At 46.7% G+C, this 16,158-nt stretch overlaps 1 protein-coding gene across 2 annotated transcripts in view; it reads right to left on the reverse strand.

Moving 5' to 3' along the window:
- Window positions 1-16,158, reverse strand: part of TAPT1 (transmembrane anterior posterior transformation 1) — a 255,474-nt gene that overhangs the window by 217,942 nt on the left and 21,374 nt on the right. The window contains exon 2 of one of the 2 annotated variants that reach the window (XM_070757336.1): window positions 15,281-15,411. In XM_070757336.1, coding sequence (XP_070613437.1) covers window positions 15,281-15,351 — 71 coding nt within the window. In that variant the 5' untranslated portion in view covers window positions 15,352-15,411. Of the gene's footprint in view, window positions 1-15,252; window positions 15,412-16,158 lie in introns of both variants that reach the window. The other variant, XM_070757340.1, reaches the window with a different exon arrangement.

The following is a 16,158-nucleotide window of genomic DNA, read 5'->3' on the forward strand; positions in this document are numbered from 1 at the left end:
ATGGAATTTGGTCAAAAATTCATAAATGCAATCAAAGCAATTTATGATGACGCTTCCTCCAAAATTAACATCCAAAAAGGTACGAGATAAGGGTGTCCATTGTCCCCTCTCCTCTTTATTTGACTTTAGAAGTTTTAACCAGAATGATTAGGAAGATGCAAAAAAGAGACTTACAAACTTCAGGCCTTTGCCAACGATCTGGTTTTTATATTAGAAGAACCAATTGAATCAGGACCGAAACTATGAGAAATATTAGAAGAATTTGGCAAAGTGGCAGGTTTAAAAATCAACAAACGTAAAACAAAAATGATAGTAAAAAACATGAAAAATATGCAAAAAGCAAATCTTGCCACAAAATTAAATATACAAATAAGTAAAAAGATTAAATACTTAAGGATTGATATAACAGCAAGGATATCAAGAATGAAAAAGGATAATTATGACAAACTGATAAATAAAATCAAAAAAGATATAGAGAAATGGGACAAATTACAACTTTCTCTTCTTGGAAGGATAGCTACAATCAAAATGAACACTATACCAAAAATTAATTTTCCCTTCCAAACAATTCCCATTTATCTAACTCAAGATTTCTTCAAAAAAAAAAACCATAATAAATAAATTTATCTGGTAAAACAAACGTCCTAGGATCTGTTTAAAATATATGCAAGGAAAAAAAGAGGATGGAGGATTGGCATTACCAAATTGGAAATATTATAATCATGTCTCAACTCTTGTCTGGGTCCAGGATTGGATACAACTATTTAATAAAAGACTACTCACTTTAGAAGGTCATGACCTCCAATCCGGCTGGTATTTTTATTTATGGGAAAATAAATCCAAAATTCATAAATACTTTACTAACCATCTCATAAGGAAATTTCTGCTCACAGTTTGGCTAAAAATCAAAAAGCAATTCTATAAAGGGATCCCAACCTGGTACGCTCCATTAGATGCTCTCGTTCACCCAAATTTGAGAAAGAGAAGCAGCATAATAAGATATACAGTGGTCCCTCGATCATCGCGAGGGTTCCGTTCCAGGACCCCTCGCGATGATCGATTTGTCGCGAAGTAGCGGTGCGGAAGTAAAAACACCATCTGCGCATGCGCAGATGGTGTTTTTATTTCCACGGCAGCAGCGAGGAGCCGAAGATTGGGTTTCCCCGCCGCCTCGCTGCTGCTGCTTGTCCGCGCGCGTGCCGCCCGCCCCCCCCCCCGCGCTGTTGCTGGGGCCGCTTCTCAGCTGAGAAGCGGCCCTGGGGTTTCCCCGCGCGCGTGCCGCCCGCCCCCCCCGCGCTGTTGCTGGGGCCGCTTCTCAGCTGAGAAGCGGCCCTGGGGTTTCCCCGCGCGCGCGCGTGCCGCCCGCCCCCCCCGCGCTGTTGCTGGGGCCGCTTCTCAGCTGAGAAGCGGCCCTGGGGTTTCCCCGCGCGCGCGCGCGTGCCGCCCGCCCCCCCGCGCTGTTGCTGGGGCCGCTTCTCAGCTGAGAAGCGGCCCTGGGGTTTCCCCGCGCGCGCGCGTGCCGCCCGCCCCCCCCGCGCTGTTGCTGGGGCCGCTTCTCAGCTGAGAAGCGGCCCTGGGGTTTCCCCGCGCGCGCGCGTGCCGCCCGCCCCCCCCGCGCTGTTGCTGGGGCCGCTTCTCAGCTGAGAAGCGGCCCTGGGGTTTCCCCGCGCGCGCGCGTGCCGCCCGCCCCCCCCGCGCTGTTGCTGGGGCCGCTTCTCAGCTGAGAAGCGGCCCTGGGGTTTCCCCGCGCGCGCGCGTGCCGCCCGCCCCCCCCGCGCTGTTGCTGGGGCCGCTTCTCAGCTGAGAAGCAGCCCTGGGGTTTCCCCCCGCGCGCGCGTGCCGCCCGCCCCCCGCGCTGTTGGCGCGTGTGCCGCCCACCCGCCCACGCCGTTGCTCGCGCCTTACCGGGGCAAGAGGGGGAAGACCCAGGGAAGCCTCTGCCCGGCGGGGAAACTCCACCATCTACGCATGCGTGGAAGGGCACGCATGCGCAGATGGTGGAGTTTACTTCCGGGTTGAAAACTCGCGATATAGCGTTTCGCGAATATCGAGATCGCGAAACTCGAGGGACCACTGTAAAGATATAACTAATGGAGAAATAACAAGAAGATTAGAAATGAAAGCTGAAGGCTTTAATAAAAAATGGTGGGAATACCTCCAGATTCAAACGAGATTGACCAAAGACAAAAACACATCAGGTATCGAGAAAGAAAAACCATTAGGCAAAATATTAATGGGTTCACACAAAAAATTAATCAAAAAACTCTACTGTTGTTTATTAATCAATAAAATAAATCTATTTGCAACAAAAATCAACATAGACAAATGGAACCTAAATTTCAAGTCTGCGATAAAAATGGAAGAATGGCAATTAATATGGAGCAGGAATTATAGGCTAACCTTGGCAACATCCTATAAAGAAAATTTAATTAAAATGTATTATAGGTGGCACATCACTCCTGCCAAATTAGCTAAAATTAACAAAAAATTATCACCCCTTTGCTGGAAGTGCCAAAAATATTATGGATCATATTACCACCTATGGTGGCAATGTGAAAAAGCTCAGTTCTTCTGGAAAAAAATTGGGAAATGGATTGATGAAATTTTAAAGATAAACTTAGATAAAATGCCACAATGCTTTTTATTAGGAATCATTCGCCAACATTTAAATAAAAATTATATATACCTGATTATTCACATTACCACTGCGGCAAGATTAGCCTTTGCCCAAATTTGGAAAAGGAACAAATTCCACAAGAAGAATTAGTATTAGAAAAAATTATAAAATGTGCAGAAATGACCAAATTAACTTTAGAAATAAAAGGTAACGAGGAAAAGCAATTTTATGAATGCTGGAACTTATTTTATTATTGGCTCGAAAATAGGAACAAAACTCGTTAAGTATGCTATAAATCACTTGACTATGTAAATAATAATCACACCTGGTGAAAGCCTTTTGTTATATATAACTAAAGTTATGAATTATTAATTAAGACTACTATTTGTTTCTCATGTTTATATACAGTGATCCCCCGGGTACCGCGATCCCGATCATTGCGAACGGGCTAAATCGCGATTTTTCAACCCGGAAGTCAAAACACCATCTGCGCATGCGCGCCCTTTTTTTCTATGGGCACACATGCGTAGATGGCTTCTCTGTGTCTTCCCCCTCTTGCTGGCGGGAGGGCGAGCGGCGGGCATCAGCGAGGAGTTTCCCCACCGCCCACGCAAACTCCTCGCTGCTGCCGCGCCCGCCCTTCGCCTGCCCAAGCCGTTCGCTCGCGCCGCTTCCCAGCTGAGTCCTGAAGCGAATTGGCTTCAGGACTCAGCTGGGAAGCGGCGCGAGCGAACGGCGTGAGCAAACGGCTTGTCCGCCGCCTGCCTGCCCACGCGCGGCTCGCCCGACCTTCGCCCGCCCACGCCGTTCGCTCGCGCCGCTTCCCAGCTGAGTCCTGAAGCGAATTGGCTTCAGGACTCAGCTGGGAAGCTGTGCGAGCGAGCGGCGCGAGAGAACGGCTTGTCCGCCGCCTGCCTGCCCGCGCGCCCGCGGCTCGCCCGCCCTTCGCCCGCCCACGCCGTTCGCTCGCGCCGCTTCCCAGCTGAGTCCTGAAGCGAATTGGCTTCAGGACTCAGCTGGGAAGCGGCGCGAGCGAGCGGCGTGGGCGGGCGGGGCGAAGGGCGGGTGAGCAGCAGCGAGGAGTTTGCGTGGGCGGTGGGGAAACCCCAGCGCCGCTTCCCAGCTGAGTCCCCTTCCCAGGAACCCCAATCTTCGGCTCCTCGCTAGCGCTGCGGAAGTAAAAACACCATCTGCGCATGCGCAGATGGTGTTTTTACTTCCGCTAAAGTGGCTGGGTGAACCAAAGCTGACTTGAATGTGGGCCCAAGGCTTTGGGCCCAGGTCAGCATAACCTTGGCTATTATTGCTTTCTGTATAATCAGCAGCTGCAACTAAGATAAGGAAGTAGGGAGTTGTATAAGGGGCTTGCTTACTGGAAATGTGCCATTGTAAGAGTTTTAGATCCTCTTTTATGTTAGGAGAAACAGGATGTTCCCATGTACATATGCCAACTGATGATATATATCGAAAACTGTTATTTTCCACAAACTGTTATAACCATATATGGCAACTTATGCTCCCCCAAGATAATGTGTAGTCCAAGGGTATATAAGGAAGATCCTGATACCCATTCGGGGTTCAGGCCATTTATTCTGTTATGTTGTGCTTTGAACCTGCGCAATAAAACTTTCCTTCGTTGAAGTGCTGGCTTCTGTCTCGTCAATTCTACAACATTTTCTGGCGACCCAGATGGGACAGTAAGCGAGGCGATATTTCGCTGAGGGTAGCCTGACCCCTCGGGCCCATCCGGAGGCCACTGCTGAATATTCTCCAGGCGCCACGGGGGAGCAAGCCTCCGGGAGACTGCAGTGACACCCCGCTGGGACCGACGGAGCTGACGGTGAGCCCAAGATCCCTTGAGGGAAGGAAAGGAGGTCTGAACGGACTGGTATCCTGGCCAGGAAGGTTTGGGAAGACGTCTGCAGGCGAGTATCTGTAAATTAAGTGGTACCGGTCTCATTTGAAGATCGAAGAGGGGGTCTGATCACCCCCCTGGACTCGGGGCGATTGTCCTAACGAAGTCCGTGTAGGCTGTGTGGGTGGTTAAACCTTCGCGGTTCCCTTCAGTGACTGTTGGAAAGTCCAGCACTGTGGGCCGAAGGTAGTGTGGTTAGGGTAGAATGGGTGGTGGAGGAAGCGTTCCCAGTACTCCACTGGAATGCATGCTGAAGGGTTTTGATACTTATTTCAATCATATTGATTATACGCCTCCCCGTCCTAGGGCAACTAAGGAGAGGTTGCGCTTTTTATGCCAACAACAATGGCCTCATCTGGGGGTGGGGTGGCCGCCGGAGGGAACTTTTAAAGACCAAATTATAGATGATATGTGGGGAAAGATAGTTGTAAATGAGGAGCAATACCCCAATCAGTTGCAATATATAGAGGCATGGGAAAACGCGGTAGCAGAAAAGCCAGGGGAGCTTTTGCAATGTCAGGCGGAAATGGTACGTTTGTGTGTGGCTAGGCCACGGAAGGGTAAGGTTAAGAGTACGCTGAGTAGAGGAGGGACTGCGAAGGTAATTGTGAAAAGGCAAGAACCGAAGGTGTCAGACCCCAAGAAGAAGGTGTTGGGACAGGTTGAAGAGGAAATAATCAGGACCCCTCCGTACGCACAAGTGTCACCCCCGGTAGTCAACGCACCGATGGCAGCGGCTGCTGCTCCATCAGATGATGAGGAAGAAGAGGCTGCGGGTCCCGCCAAAAGGGAAGGGGGTGGCGAAGGAGTGGCATACGGGGCAGGTCGCGAGAGGGGCGCGGGAGCGATTGATCGAATACAAACAAGGGCCGTAACTGCGAGGGCTGAGGCAGCAAGGGAGGAGGCGGCAAAACTGGAGGAGACGCAGAGAGATTTCATGGCCCCGTTGCGTCAAATGGATCAGCAAGTGGTGAATGCTCAGACTGGGGATTTGGAATATAGACCGTGCTTTCAGTACGTCCCCTTTTCAACAACTGATTTGCTCAATTGGAAGCAGCATTATGGGCCGTTGTCGGTTAAACCAACTGAGTTGGCTGATTTGTTTCAAACTATTATGCAGACTCATAACCCTAATTGGCAGGATATACAACAGTTGTTAAGTACATTATTGACCCCGGAGGAAAGGGAGAAATGGAGAGCTGCAGTGCGGACTCATATTAAGGAAAGGTTTCCAAATGAGCAGGATCTAGGGCCACGGATGGCGGAATTTGCACCAGAGCAGAATCCGGGGTGGGACCCAACTGACCCGGCTCATAGAACAGCTCTCAGGGAATACCAGAATGTGACAGTGATTGCTTTGAGGAAGGCAGGGAAGCCGCCAGTGAATATGTCCAAGCCCTCCCTGGTGATGCAGGGGCCAGAGGAAAGCCCGGAAAGCTTCCTTCAGCGTTTGATTGAGGCATATGAAATGTATACGCAAGTGAACCCAAGATCAGAGGATAATGTAAGAATGTTGAATGAGAGGTTTATAGCTCAGAGCTATGAAGACATAAGGAAGAAGCTGCAAAAGTTGGAAGGAGCTTTGGGAAAGAATACTACAGAGTTGTTAGAAGTGGCACGCAAGGTGTTTGTGAATAGGGATAAGGTGGAAAAGAAGGAAAAGGATGCGCGGATGCACAAAAAGGCTGAGTTGTTGGCGGTGGCGTTACAAGGAAGGGCAGGGTTTCCAGGAAGGGCTGGGTTTCAGGGCAGAGCTGGTTTTCAAGGCAGGGTAGGTTTGGGACCGAATCAATGTGCGATATGCAAGTTGGAAGGACATTGGAAATGGGAATGCCCACAGGGGGCACGGTGGGGACAAAGTGAGTGGAGACGGCCGTTCGGACGACCCTTTGGGGGGCGAGGGCAAGGAATGGGCCGCGGAGGCCCCCCTCGGTTCCCCTATAGAGGAGGGAGTGCACAAGGTAATCCCATGGGCGGGGGAGCTACAGGATTAGCCGGGGTAGCTCCAGAGAATGCCGCTCAGGTTGAAGGAATTGGCTTGGCGGGCACTGGATGGACTGCATGACGGGGACCTGGCTTAGAGCAGACCCCCCCTGAGCCTATGGTTACAATGAATATTGGGGGTCATCAGACTACGTTTTTGGTGGATACAGGGGCTGGTCGGTCAGTAGTGAATAAGCAGATTGCCCCTCCAGGGCCCCATGAAATACAAGTTCAGGGGGTGTCTGGACGGGTAGTCGGGCGACAGGTTTTGAACCCAGTCACCTGTGAATTCAATGGTTCCGAGCTTAGTCATGAGTTTGTGTATATTCCGGAATGCCCTGTGCCATTGTTAGGCAGGGATTTATTGAATAAATTAGGAGCTACTATTTCGTTCAATGAGGGAAGACAATCTTTAACGCTTAGCCATCGCCCTGAGACGATGTGGAGATTAATGGTGAATAAAGAAGTGGAGCAAGCGGTGTCAGAAAAGTGGAGGGGGTTTGCGGTGCCTGGTCTGTGGGCTGAAGATAACCCCCCCGGCTTTGCCTCGCATTACCCCCCCATTGTAGTGGAAGTGAAACCGCTTGCCACTCCTGTGAATATTAGGCAGCGCCCTTGTTCTAGGGAAGCAATAGCAGCAATTTATGATTGTATCCAAAAGTATTTGAAGGCTGGAATTTTAGTCCCTATTCAATCCCCGTGGAATACCCCGATTTTGCCAATACGGAAACCAGATGGATCTTATAGGCCCGTGCAGGATTTGAGAGTGGTGAATAGTATGACAGTTACCATTCACCCGGCAGTGCCCAACCCTTATACATTGTTGAGTTTGATTCCACCAAGGGCAAAGTGGTTTTCCGTGATAGATTTGAAGGATGCATTCTTCACAATTCCAATACATCCAATTAGCCAGCCGTTGTTTGCTTTTGAATGGGAAAATCCAGCAACGGGGGCTAAGAGACAGTATGCGTGGACCCGCCTACCTCAGGGTTTTAAAAATTTCCCGACTTTATTTGGGACAGCTTTGGCTAAGGATTTAGTATATTATGTGCCTAGACAGCGAGGGGATACAATATTGCAATATGTAGATGATGTTTTGGTTACGGGACAATCAGAGGATTTGTGTTGGGACAACACTAATGCTTTGCTTGTGTTATTGTTGAAATGTGGTTATAGGGTGTTCCGGAAGAAGGCACAATTAGTGCAGGAAAAGGTGAGGTATCTTGGTTATGACATTGAACAGGGACAAAGGGCACTAGGGCCGGAAAGGAAGCAAGCAGTATTGTCTATTATACCCCCAGCTAATAGGAGACAGTTGAGAGGCTTCTTGGTTTTGGCTGGCTTTTGTCGGATCTGGATCCCAAATTATGCCCTCATGGCTGCACCTCTCTATACCTCCACAAAGGGGGGCAATAATGACCCGTTTGTTTGGGGGGATGAACAGAGAAAAGCCTTTGAGGAGATCAAAAAGGCATTGGCCAGTGCTTCTTGGCATTGCCTAACTTGAATAAGCCTTTCAACTTGTACGTGGATACTAGGAAGAATATAGCTTTGGGGGTTTTGACTCAACAGTTGGGCAGTTGGCAGCAACCGGTGGCTTATTTGTCGAAACAACTTGATGGGGTGGCACAAGGGTGGCCGCATTGTTTGAAGGTTTTGGCAGCTATTGCAGAATTGGTACAAGATTGTAATAAGCTAACCTTTTCCAGTACAATTTGTGTCCATACCCCACATGCTGTGCAGTCTATTCTGGACCAAAAGGGTCATTTGTGGATAAGTAGTCAGAGGTTGGTGAAGTATCAGGCAATGATGATTGAAAATCCTCATGTGAGGTTGACGATATCAAATACCTTGAACCCTGCTACTTTGTTGCCGGTGGAAACTGAAGAAGGGATAGAGCATGATTGTGTGCAAGTACTGGAAAAAGTATATTCCACACGACCTGATCTATCTGATGTTCCCTTACCAATGGCAGATCGTAATTGGTATACGGATGGTTCTAGTTATATGCATGAGGGAAATCGTGTGGCAGGTTATGCGATTGTGGATGATGAACGCGTCATCGAGAGTGCACCACTGGGAGGGGGGCATAGTGCACAAGTGGCGGAATTATGGGCTCTAATCCGTGCCTTGGAAAGAGCTGCAGGGGAAACATTGAACGTTTGGACGGATAGCAAATATGCATTTTTGACATTGCATGCACATGGAGCGGTATATAAAGAGAGAGGTTTTCGGGATTCCGCTGGGAAATTTATTCAACATGGTCATTTGATTCAGCGGTTGATTGCAGCAGTCCAACGACCAAAGAGGGTGGCGGTGATGCATTGTAAAGGGCATCAAAGGGGAGATGATCTGGTAGTGCTTGGGAATCGGGCAGCAGATGCAGAGGCTCGGGCAGTTGCCCTCCGAGATGGCCCGAGACCCGACCTATCCATACATATAGCCCAGGATTTGGGAGTGATACCGCCTACTCTCACTCCGTCTTACACAATCACTGAATGTGTGCGGGCGGTGAATGATTTGAAGGCGGTTGTTAGGGATGGTTGGTATGTTTTACCGGATGGTCGAATATATGTACCGGCATCAATGACTTGGCAATTGGTTCAACTTTCACATGACGCCACCCACATGGGCAAGACTGCTTTGGAAACGGCTTTAAGTCGGGATTATTATATAGATAGATTGGCTGGAATAGCTAATAAAGTGGTGAGCCAATGTGACACATGTGCCAAGGTTAACCCTAGGCAGGGACCAGTCCTACCGCCTGGGGCTATACCGGTTTCTTATTTTCCCATGGACACAGTAATGATTGATTTCACTGATATGCCGCGTTGCGGATTTTATAAGGCGATGTTGGTGGTTGTAGATAGGTACACTGGGTGGCCCGAGGCGTTTCCTACAAAAACAAAAAAGGCTAGAGAAGTGGCTCGGATTTTACTTAAGGAAATTATTCCGCGGTTTGGGAGTCCTTCATTTATCTCTAGTGATAATGGGCCGGAGTTTGTTCATCAAGTGAATCAAGAATTAGCGGAAGCGGTGGGTATCAGATGGCGATTCCACAGTGCCTTTCACCCTGAATCAGGAGCTCCTGTTGAGAGGATGAATCGCACTTTGAAGGAGAAAATTACTAAGATTTGCACGGAATCGCATCTGAAGTGGCCGGACGCTTTGCCCTTGGCTCTTTATTCCATAAGGAGTGCTCCGAGGATGCAGCACCGACTTTCACCTTATGAGCTGATGTTTGGGCGTCCACCCACTCTCCTTCGGAGAAATCTGGCCGGATGGCCTGAATTGGGCCATAAGGGGGGAGTATGGACTATGGAAATGGTACAAGAATTAAATAAGCAAGTTGAAAAACTCAGAAAATATGTATTAGAACAATCCCCCCCAAGGCTTGTGACCAAATGCCATGCCTTTCAGCCGGGGGACAGGGTGTGGGTGAAGCATTGGAAGAAAGAACCATTGCAGGGGAGATGGAAGGGGCCGTATGCTGTAATCATGTCATCTCCCCTTGCTATTAAGATAGCCGAGTCCAAATCTTGGATACATTGGTCTCAAGTGAAGAAAGCAGCAGATGAGGAATGGAGAGTGCAACCGACTGCTGATCCAATGAAATTGAAGCTTAGGCGAAAGTGATCTTGAACAGTATCCTCTTCTGCTTTGCTTTAGGTATATTAATTGCTGCGAGCTTTGCTTTTAGTATATATATATATTATAAACCAATAAAGGCTGCGTGACAAGGAAAGGCCACTCTGCAGAGACCTTACCGGCAATAGGTCTTCAACGCACAGTAGTGAAGACACAACCCCCCTGCTAAACCACACCGGAAGCTGGTTTTCAACGCACGGGAGAAGCTAGGATGAAGGGGTCAAGGGATTTTGGGGTACATATATTAATTTTGCTCTTGGGCTTTGCACATGCTAATCATGTATGTATTCATAATTTAGGACAATGGAGCCTGCCTGGCGAGGAACCTAGAATTACCCGGTCATATGCGGTAGGGTCTGGAGAATGTGATGGGTATCCTCCAATCAAGATAACTCCCAGCTGTTGGGTTGGTATTATGCCTCACCCGTGTCAGTATGCTCAGGCTTTTGACACAATAATGACAGAAGTATGCTTGGTCAGGCAACATACCAATCCGGATGCTTGTTATCATATAGGATACATTTTGAGGAGAGGAATGTGTGCAGACACCCAGCCGATAGGGCCACAGAGTATTAGTGATTATATAACACTGGATTGCGGTCCCCCAATGTTTTGGGGGTGGGATACAATTGCTACGGTGGACCAGCTGAAACCAGGCTGGAGAGGCACTTGTATCGTGCATTTCCCACCGGTAGCGTCTGGGCGTCGTCGGGGACAAAATACACGCAAGAGACAAAGGGGTAAAAAGAATAGGAGGGTGTCTCGTAGTGTTGACCTTAGAAAAGGGGGGACTCGGGGTACTTGCATAGGTTGTTTCATATACGAGGATGTCTTTACGTCAACACTTGGGATCCCCTCGTCATGTACGCAATTTGACTTCACTCCATGTCATTATTTTGGAAAGGAATATAGCAGGTGTAATGGTACACAGGGTATTATGTGTTATAGGCGCCCACCTACTCCTACTCATACCCCCATCCCCGTAACGAGTACGTCGGCCCACATAGCACAAGGATCAATTACCCCTCCTTCATTGGATGAATGTACACCATGCATTACGAAGGCTAAAGTAGGGATCCGAACTGTTCACACTATAGTATACCACACTATAAGACCTAAGGAGTGTGCCCCATCAGGGCAGAATTGTATCGCAAATGGTACAATGTATAGTCTTTGTACGCAGAAAGGGAATATCAAATGTTATGATCCTAGTACTCCAATACGTCTGAATTTCACATTGTGGGTAGGACGACCATCTGATGAGTTCAGGGAATACCTCACTTGTCATCCTGTGGTTGATAGAACTTTGGCTCCCGTGATATTCACATTTGACGCTTGCAAAGCCTTGAGTAATAACTATGGTAGTGCACATGAGTCTCACTGTGGAAATGATGGATGGATCCAGACATATCAATCAAATGAAAAGTATTTGTGTGAGGTAGATCCCGCTAGTGATAATGCGGATACAGGGAGATGGAATCCATGTGGCAAAACAGAACACTGCTCTGGATGGGGCTGTGTGTGTGCTTACACCGGGGATGTTGAGAAGAACACTTATAAAGGGTGTCAGTATGTACGGTCCTTTAGGAGATTCTTTGGAAACATTGTACAGATAGAGGTTGATCGTTCCATTCCATCAGGAACTACGTTTGCCTTTGGCATAAATGGTCTAGGAAGGGATCCTGTTACCTATCTTTCGGTCAAAATGTGGAGGGTGGTTGCAGGGGAGGTGCGAACCTTGGGGTGGTCAGTTTATGATTCCCTTAGGAAATTGGAAAAACCCCTGCCGATTAGTGACACAGCCAAAAATTTGTTTGTTGAAATGGCTGAGAAAGTAGCTAAGACACTCACTGTCAGGAATTGTTTTGTGTGTGGGGGGACGAATATGGGGGAACAGTGGCCATGGGAGGCCTTGGAGGCAGAGCCCCTTGTTTTTAACAATCTGTCTGCTGCAGGCAACATAACTAAAAGGAAAAAAATATCAGGAACCATGTGGACTCTAACCACTAACTTAGTGGGTAGAAATTGTTTCATGAGAATGGGTAGTGTGAATGTTGGACACTTGATTTGTTTAGGATTTGGGGATTTGGCTTATGAAAAGTGGATTTCCCCGGGGAATGCTACCGAACCTGTGAAATTTGATACTGCAAATCTTAAATACCTTGGGTCTGTAGATCAGGGAGAAGAATGGGTAGCTCCTCAGGATATGTATTGGATATGTGGCAAAATAGCCTATGAAGCCCTACCTAGTAATTGGTCTGGCTCCTGTGTGCTAGGCTGGATTAAACCTTCATTCTTCTTATTGCCGATAGCGACTCGCCAAATGTTAGGTGTCCCCCTCCATGAGCCCATTGGCCCACGCGACAGAAGACGACGAGATATAGAGAACACGGACGACCAGGATAATACCTTTTCTGGGTTCCCATGTAAGACCTTGGCTGAATATGAGGAAAGTGAAATTTGGAGCTCAGAAAGGATTGTGTGCACATATGGGAAGGCAACGTGGGCGGAGGATGGGACCTGGGGATACCGGACACCGGTTTATATGCTAAATAGGATCATTAGGCTACAGGCAGTTCTTGACTTGTCTGGAAGGAGGATAGATTTTGCTTTGAATTATCTATCGGAAACCTCTACCAAGCTTCGGACTGCTGTATATCAAAATAGATTGGCATTGGATTACCTCCTAGCAAAGGAGGGAGGAGTTTGTGGAAAGTTTAATCTTTCCAATTGCTGCTTACAGATAGATGATACTGGAAAGGTAATTAAGCAGCTCACTAAGGAAATACGACAATTGACCCATAATCCAGACCAGGTATGGAAGGGCATTAATTTGAAGGATATGTTCGGTACTTGGTTTCCTAAGTTGCCTGGGTTGCAGGCAATAGTGGCATTAATTGGGTTGATTGCTGCGGGCTGTGTACTTTTACCTTGTGTCTTACCTATCTTCATTAGGACTGTATCCAATAGCTTATCATTGCTGGCTGAGCGTAAAGCTACTGCTCAGGTAATGGCTATGTGGGAATTTGCGAGGGATAATAATGAAGCTGGATATGCTGTGCTGCATGCGGAAACTGTGGAAACTGAGTATGCGACTCTCCTTGCTGAGGAAGAAGAGTCGCAAAGGGGGGAATAAAGTGGCTGGGTGAACCAAAGTTGACTTGAATGTGGGCCCAAGGCTTTGGGCCCAGGTCAGCATAACCTTGGCTATTATTGCTTTCTGTATAATCAGCAGCTGCAACTAAGATAAGGAAGTAGGGAGTTGTATAAGGGGCTTGCTTACTGGAAATGTGCCATTGTAAGAGTTTTAGATCCTCTTTTATGTTAGGAGAAACAGGATGTTCCCATGTACATATGCCAACTGATGATATATATCGAAAACTGTTATTTTCCACAAACTGTTATAACCATATATGGCAACTTATGCTCCCCCAAGATAATGTGTAGTCCAAGGGTATATAAGGAAGATCCTGATACCCATTCGGGGTTCAGGCCATTTATTCTGTTATGTTGTGCTTTGAACCTGCGCAATAAAACTTTCCTTCGTTGAAGTGCTGGCTTCTGTCTCGTCAATTCTACAACACCGCAGCGCTACTTCACGAAAAACTGATCATTGCGAGGGGTCCTGGAACGGAACCCTCGCAATGATCGGGGGATCACTGTATATATATCATTTTTTGTAAATTTTACTAGTTATATAGAATTTTAAAGTTAGCTATAACCTGGCTAAAGAGAATATACATAGTTCAGATTACTATACAGACTTGCTGTGCACTTGCCCATATTTTATTATGTGTACTTTAGTTGATATATTGTCTTCGTGTGTGTGTGTGTGTGTGTGTGTGTGTGTGTGTGTGTATTGTATTTATATTGGGGTTTTTTGTATTATATTTGTAAATAAAAATTTATTTAATTTTTTTTGTTTTAAAGGAAAATAGAGGAATCTAAAAAAAATTTCACTTCATAGTGAGTCTCCCCCTGTATCACTACTGGGGGAGGAGGCGACTGTGCACATGGCCTAATGTTGGACTCAAGGATTTAGCAGGCTGCAGTGAAATACGGGGTGGATCCTCCCTAGGATTCTAGGCAACGCGAGTTGCACCGTGACTGGGTTGATTACTTTCACAATTGGGAAAGGGCCTAAAAATTTCAGACCTAGCTTTTTGCTGGGCAGCCTTAGCTGAATGTATTTGGCTGACAGGAAAACTTTATCTCCCATTTTAAAAGGGGGTTGAGGAGATTGGTGTTTGTCCGCTTGATTCTTGTAAGCTTTTATGGTCTCTGTTAGCGCCTTCTTGGTGTCCTCCCATCCTCTCTTCAGTTTCTCCATCCACTCCGCCAACGTCATGGACGAAGGAGGTTCAATAGGTAGTTCTGGCATGGGAATAAAATCTTGTCCACTGGTGACCTGGAAAAGAGTTAATCCCGTACTGTTGTGTACAGAGTTGTTGTACGGTACTTCTGCAAAAGGCAGTAGTTCAGCCCAATTGGTTTGTTGGTAACTCACATAACATCTAAAATACTGTTCCACTAGAGCGTTAGCTTTTTCTGCTGCTCCATTTATGGAAGGATGGAACGCAGAACTGAGTCCTTGGGTGGAAGCAATGGTACAAACGAATTCTCTCCAGAACTTGGCGGTGAATATAATAAGGATGTTATTACACTGATTTAGCATTTTTATGCTTCTATCTTCCAGAGATTAATTTTAAGAGACTCCCATTAGCATTTGTCCTAAAGTCAAATCAATCCAGAAACAAAGTCTACATCTCCCACCATCAGAGATCAACCACTTTTCAAACTTGAACACATTTTTTTTCATGCGTGATAGAACTGCTCCTCAGAAAGCAACAAATGAATTTTGGCTGCACATGCTGTTCTCCTGCTGATACATCACTGTTTGGAACCAGTCCAACATATTCAATTATAGTGTTATCAGATCAGACTAAACATCCAAAACATGCAGTCAGAATAATATCTTTAAGTATATGCTTAAAAAAAAACAATCTAGCATCTCCAATTGTTTTTATAATCTTTATTAAGAAAAAATAGTTTCATGTGTTCTATAAAGTAAGACTAACGATTCTTAGACATAAAAAAATGCTGAGAAATTAACTTACCTTTTCCAATTCTCTTGGTATTCGCAGGCATGTATAGACTCTCTCTCTCCGTTCTGTGTACTTGGCTTCATTGTGTTCAAGGAAGTAACCTCTTGTTAGCTCTGCATTGATAAACCTCAATAGAGAAAGATCTGCATTGAAAGAAAATCTTTTTTAAAAAAATGTTGTTATTTAGCATTTCTTTTCTCATTTTTTCTTAGCTGCCGTAGTAAATTACTTTAAATTAATGTACGTCAGGGGTTTCTAAACTGGCTGGGAGTTGAAGTCCTCAAGTCTTAAAGTCAACAAATTTGGAGATCCCTGATCTAGGCCAACACACAAGTGACAGCATCACTTTAAATCTTACTATCTTTCCTAGTGTTTCTTACATGTCATCAGCATGCATCAGTGCCCCATCTACAATCCACAGTGACAATATCTAAAATATAGCTTTTTACTATTTGTTTGCTGCCTTCTGTTCCACCCACTAATTCTTCTCCTAATTTCAACAGATTTGCCCCAATCTTATTCAGTTCCAAGAATCTCCAAACTGAATTGAACAAACTCTTGGCAGGAGTCCCAGAAAGCTCGTGCTACCAGTACCCTATTCATTCTACTGGACGAAATGAACCTGGCGGACTTATAATCTGTTGTGGTTGGCTCTGGCCCAGCTCCTGCCCCAGGGAATGGGGAGGTGGATGCAGGGGAAAATTCAACATGTCACAGGCCTGTGTTATTGCCGACAGAATCAGTTCAGAGTTTAGTTTCCTCAGATGAAGAAGAAGGTGGGAGTGACTCCACAGAGGAGGGCTTGGCACACAGCCCAGGCAGTCAATCTCCCTTATCTTCCCTTGATTCAGATGATGATGTTTTGGACCCGTGCAAGCGCAGAATTATGC

This window comes from Erythrolamprus reginae, chromosome 7 (assembly GCF_031021105.1).
Source record: "Erythrolamprus reginae isolate rEryReg1 chromosome 7, rEryReg1.hap1, whole genome shotgun sequence".
In the NCBI taxonomy this organism is placed as follows: Eukaryota; Metazoa; Chordata; class Lepidosauria; order Squamata; family Dipsadidae; genus Erythrolamprus; species Erythrolamprus reginae.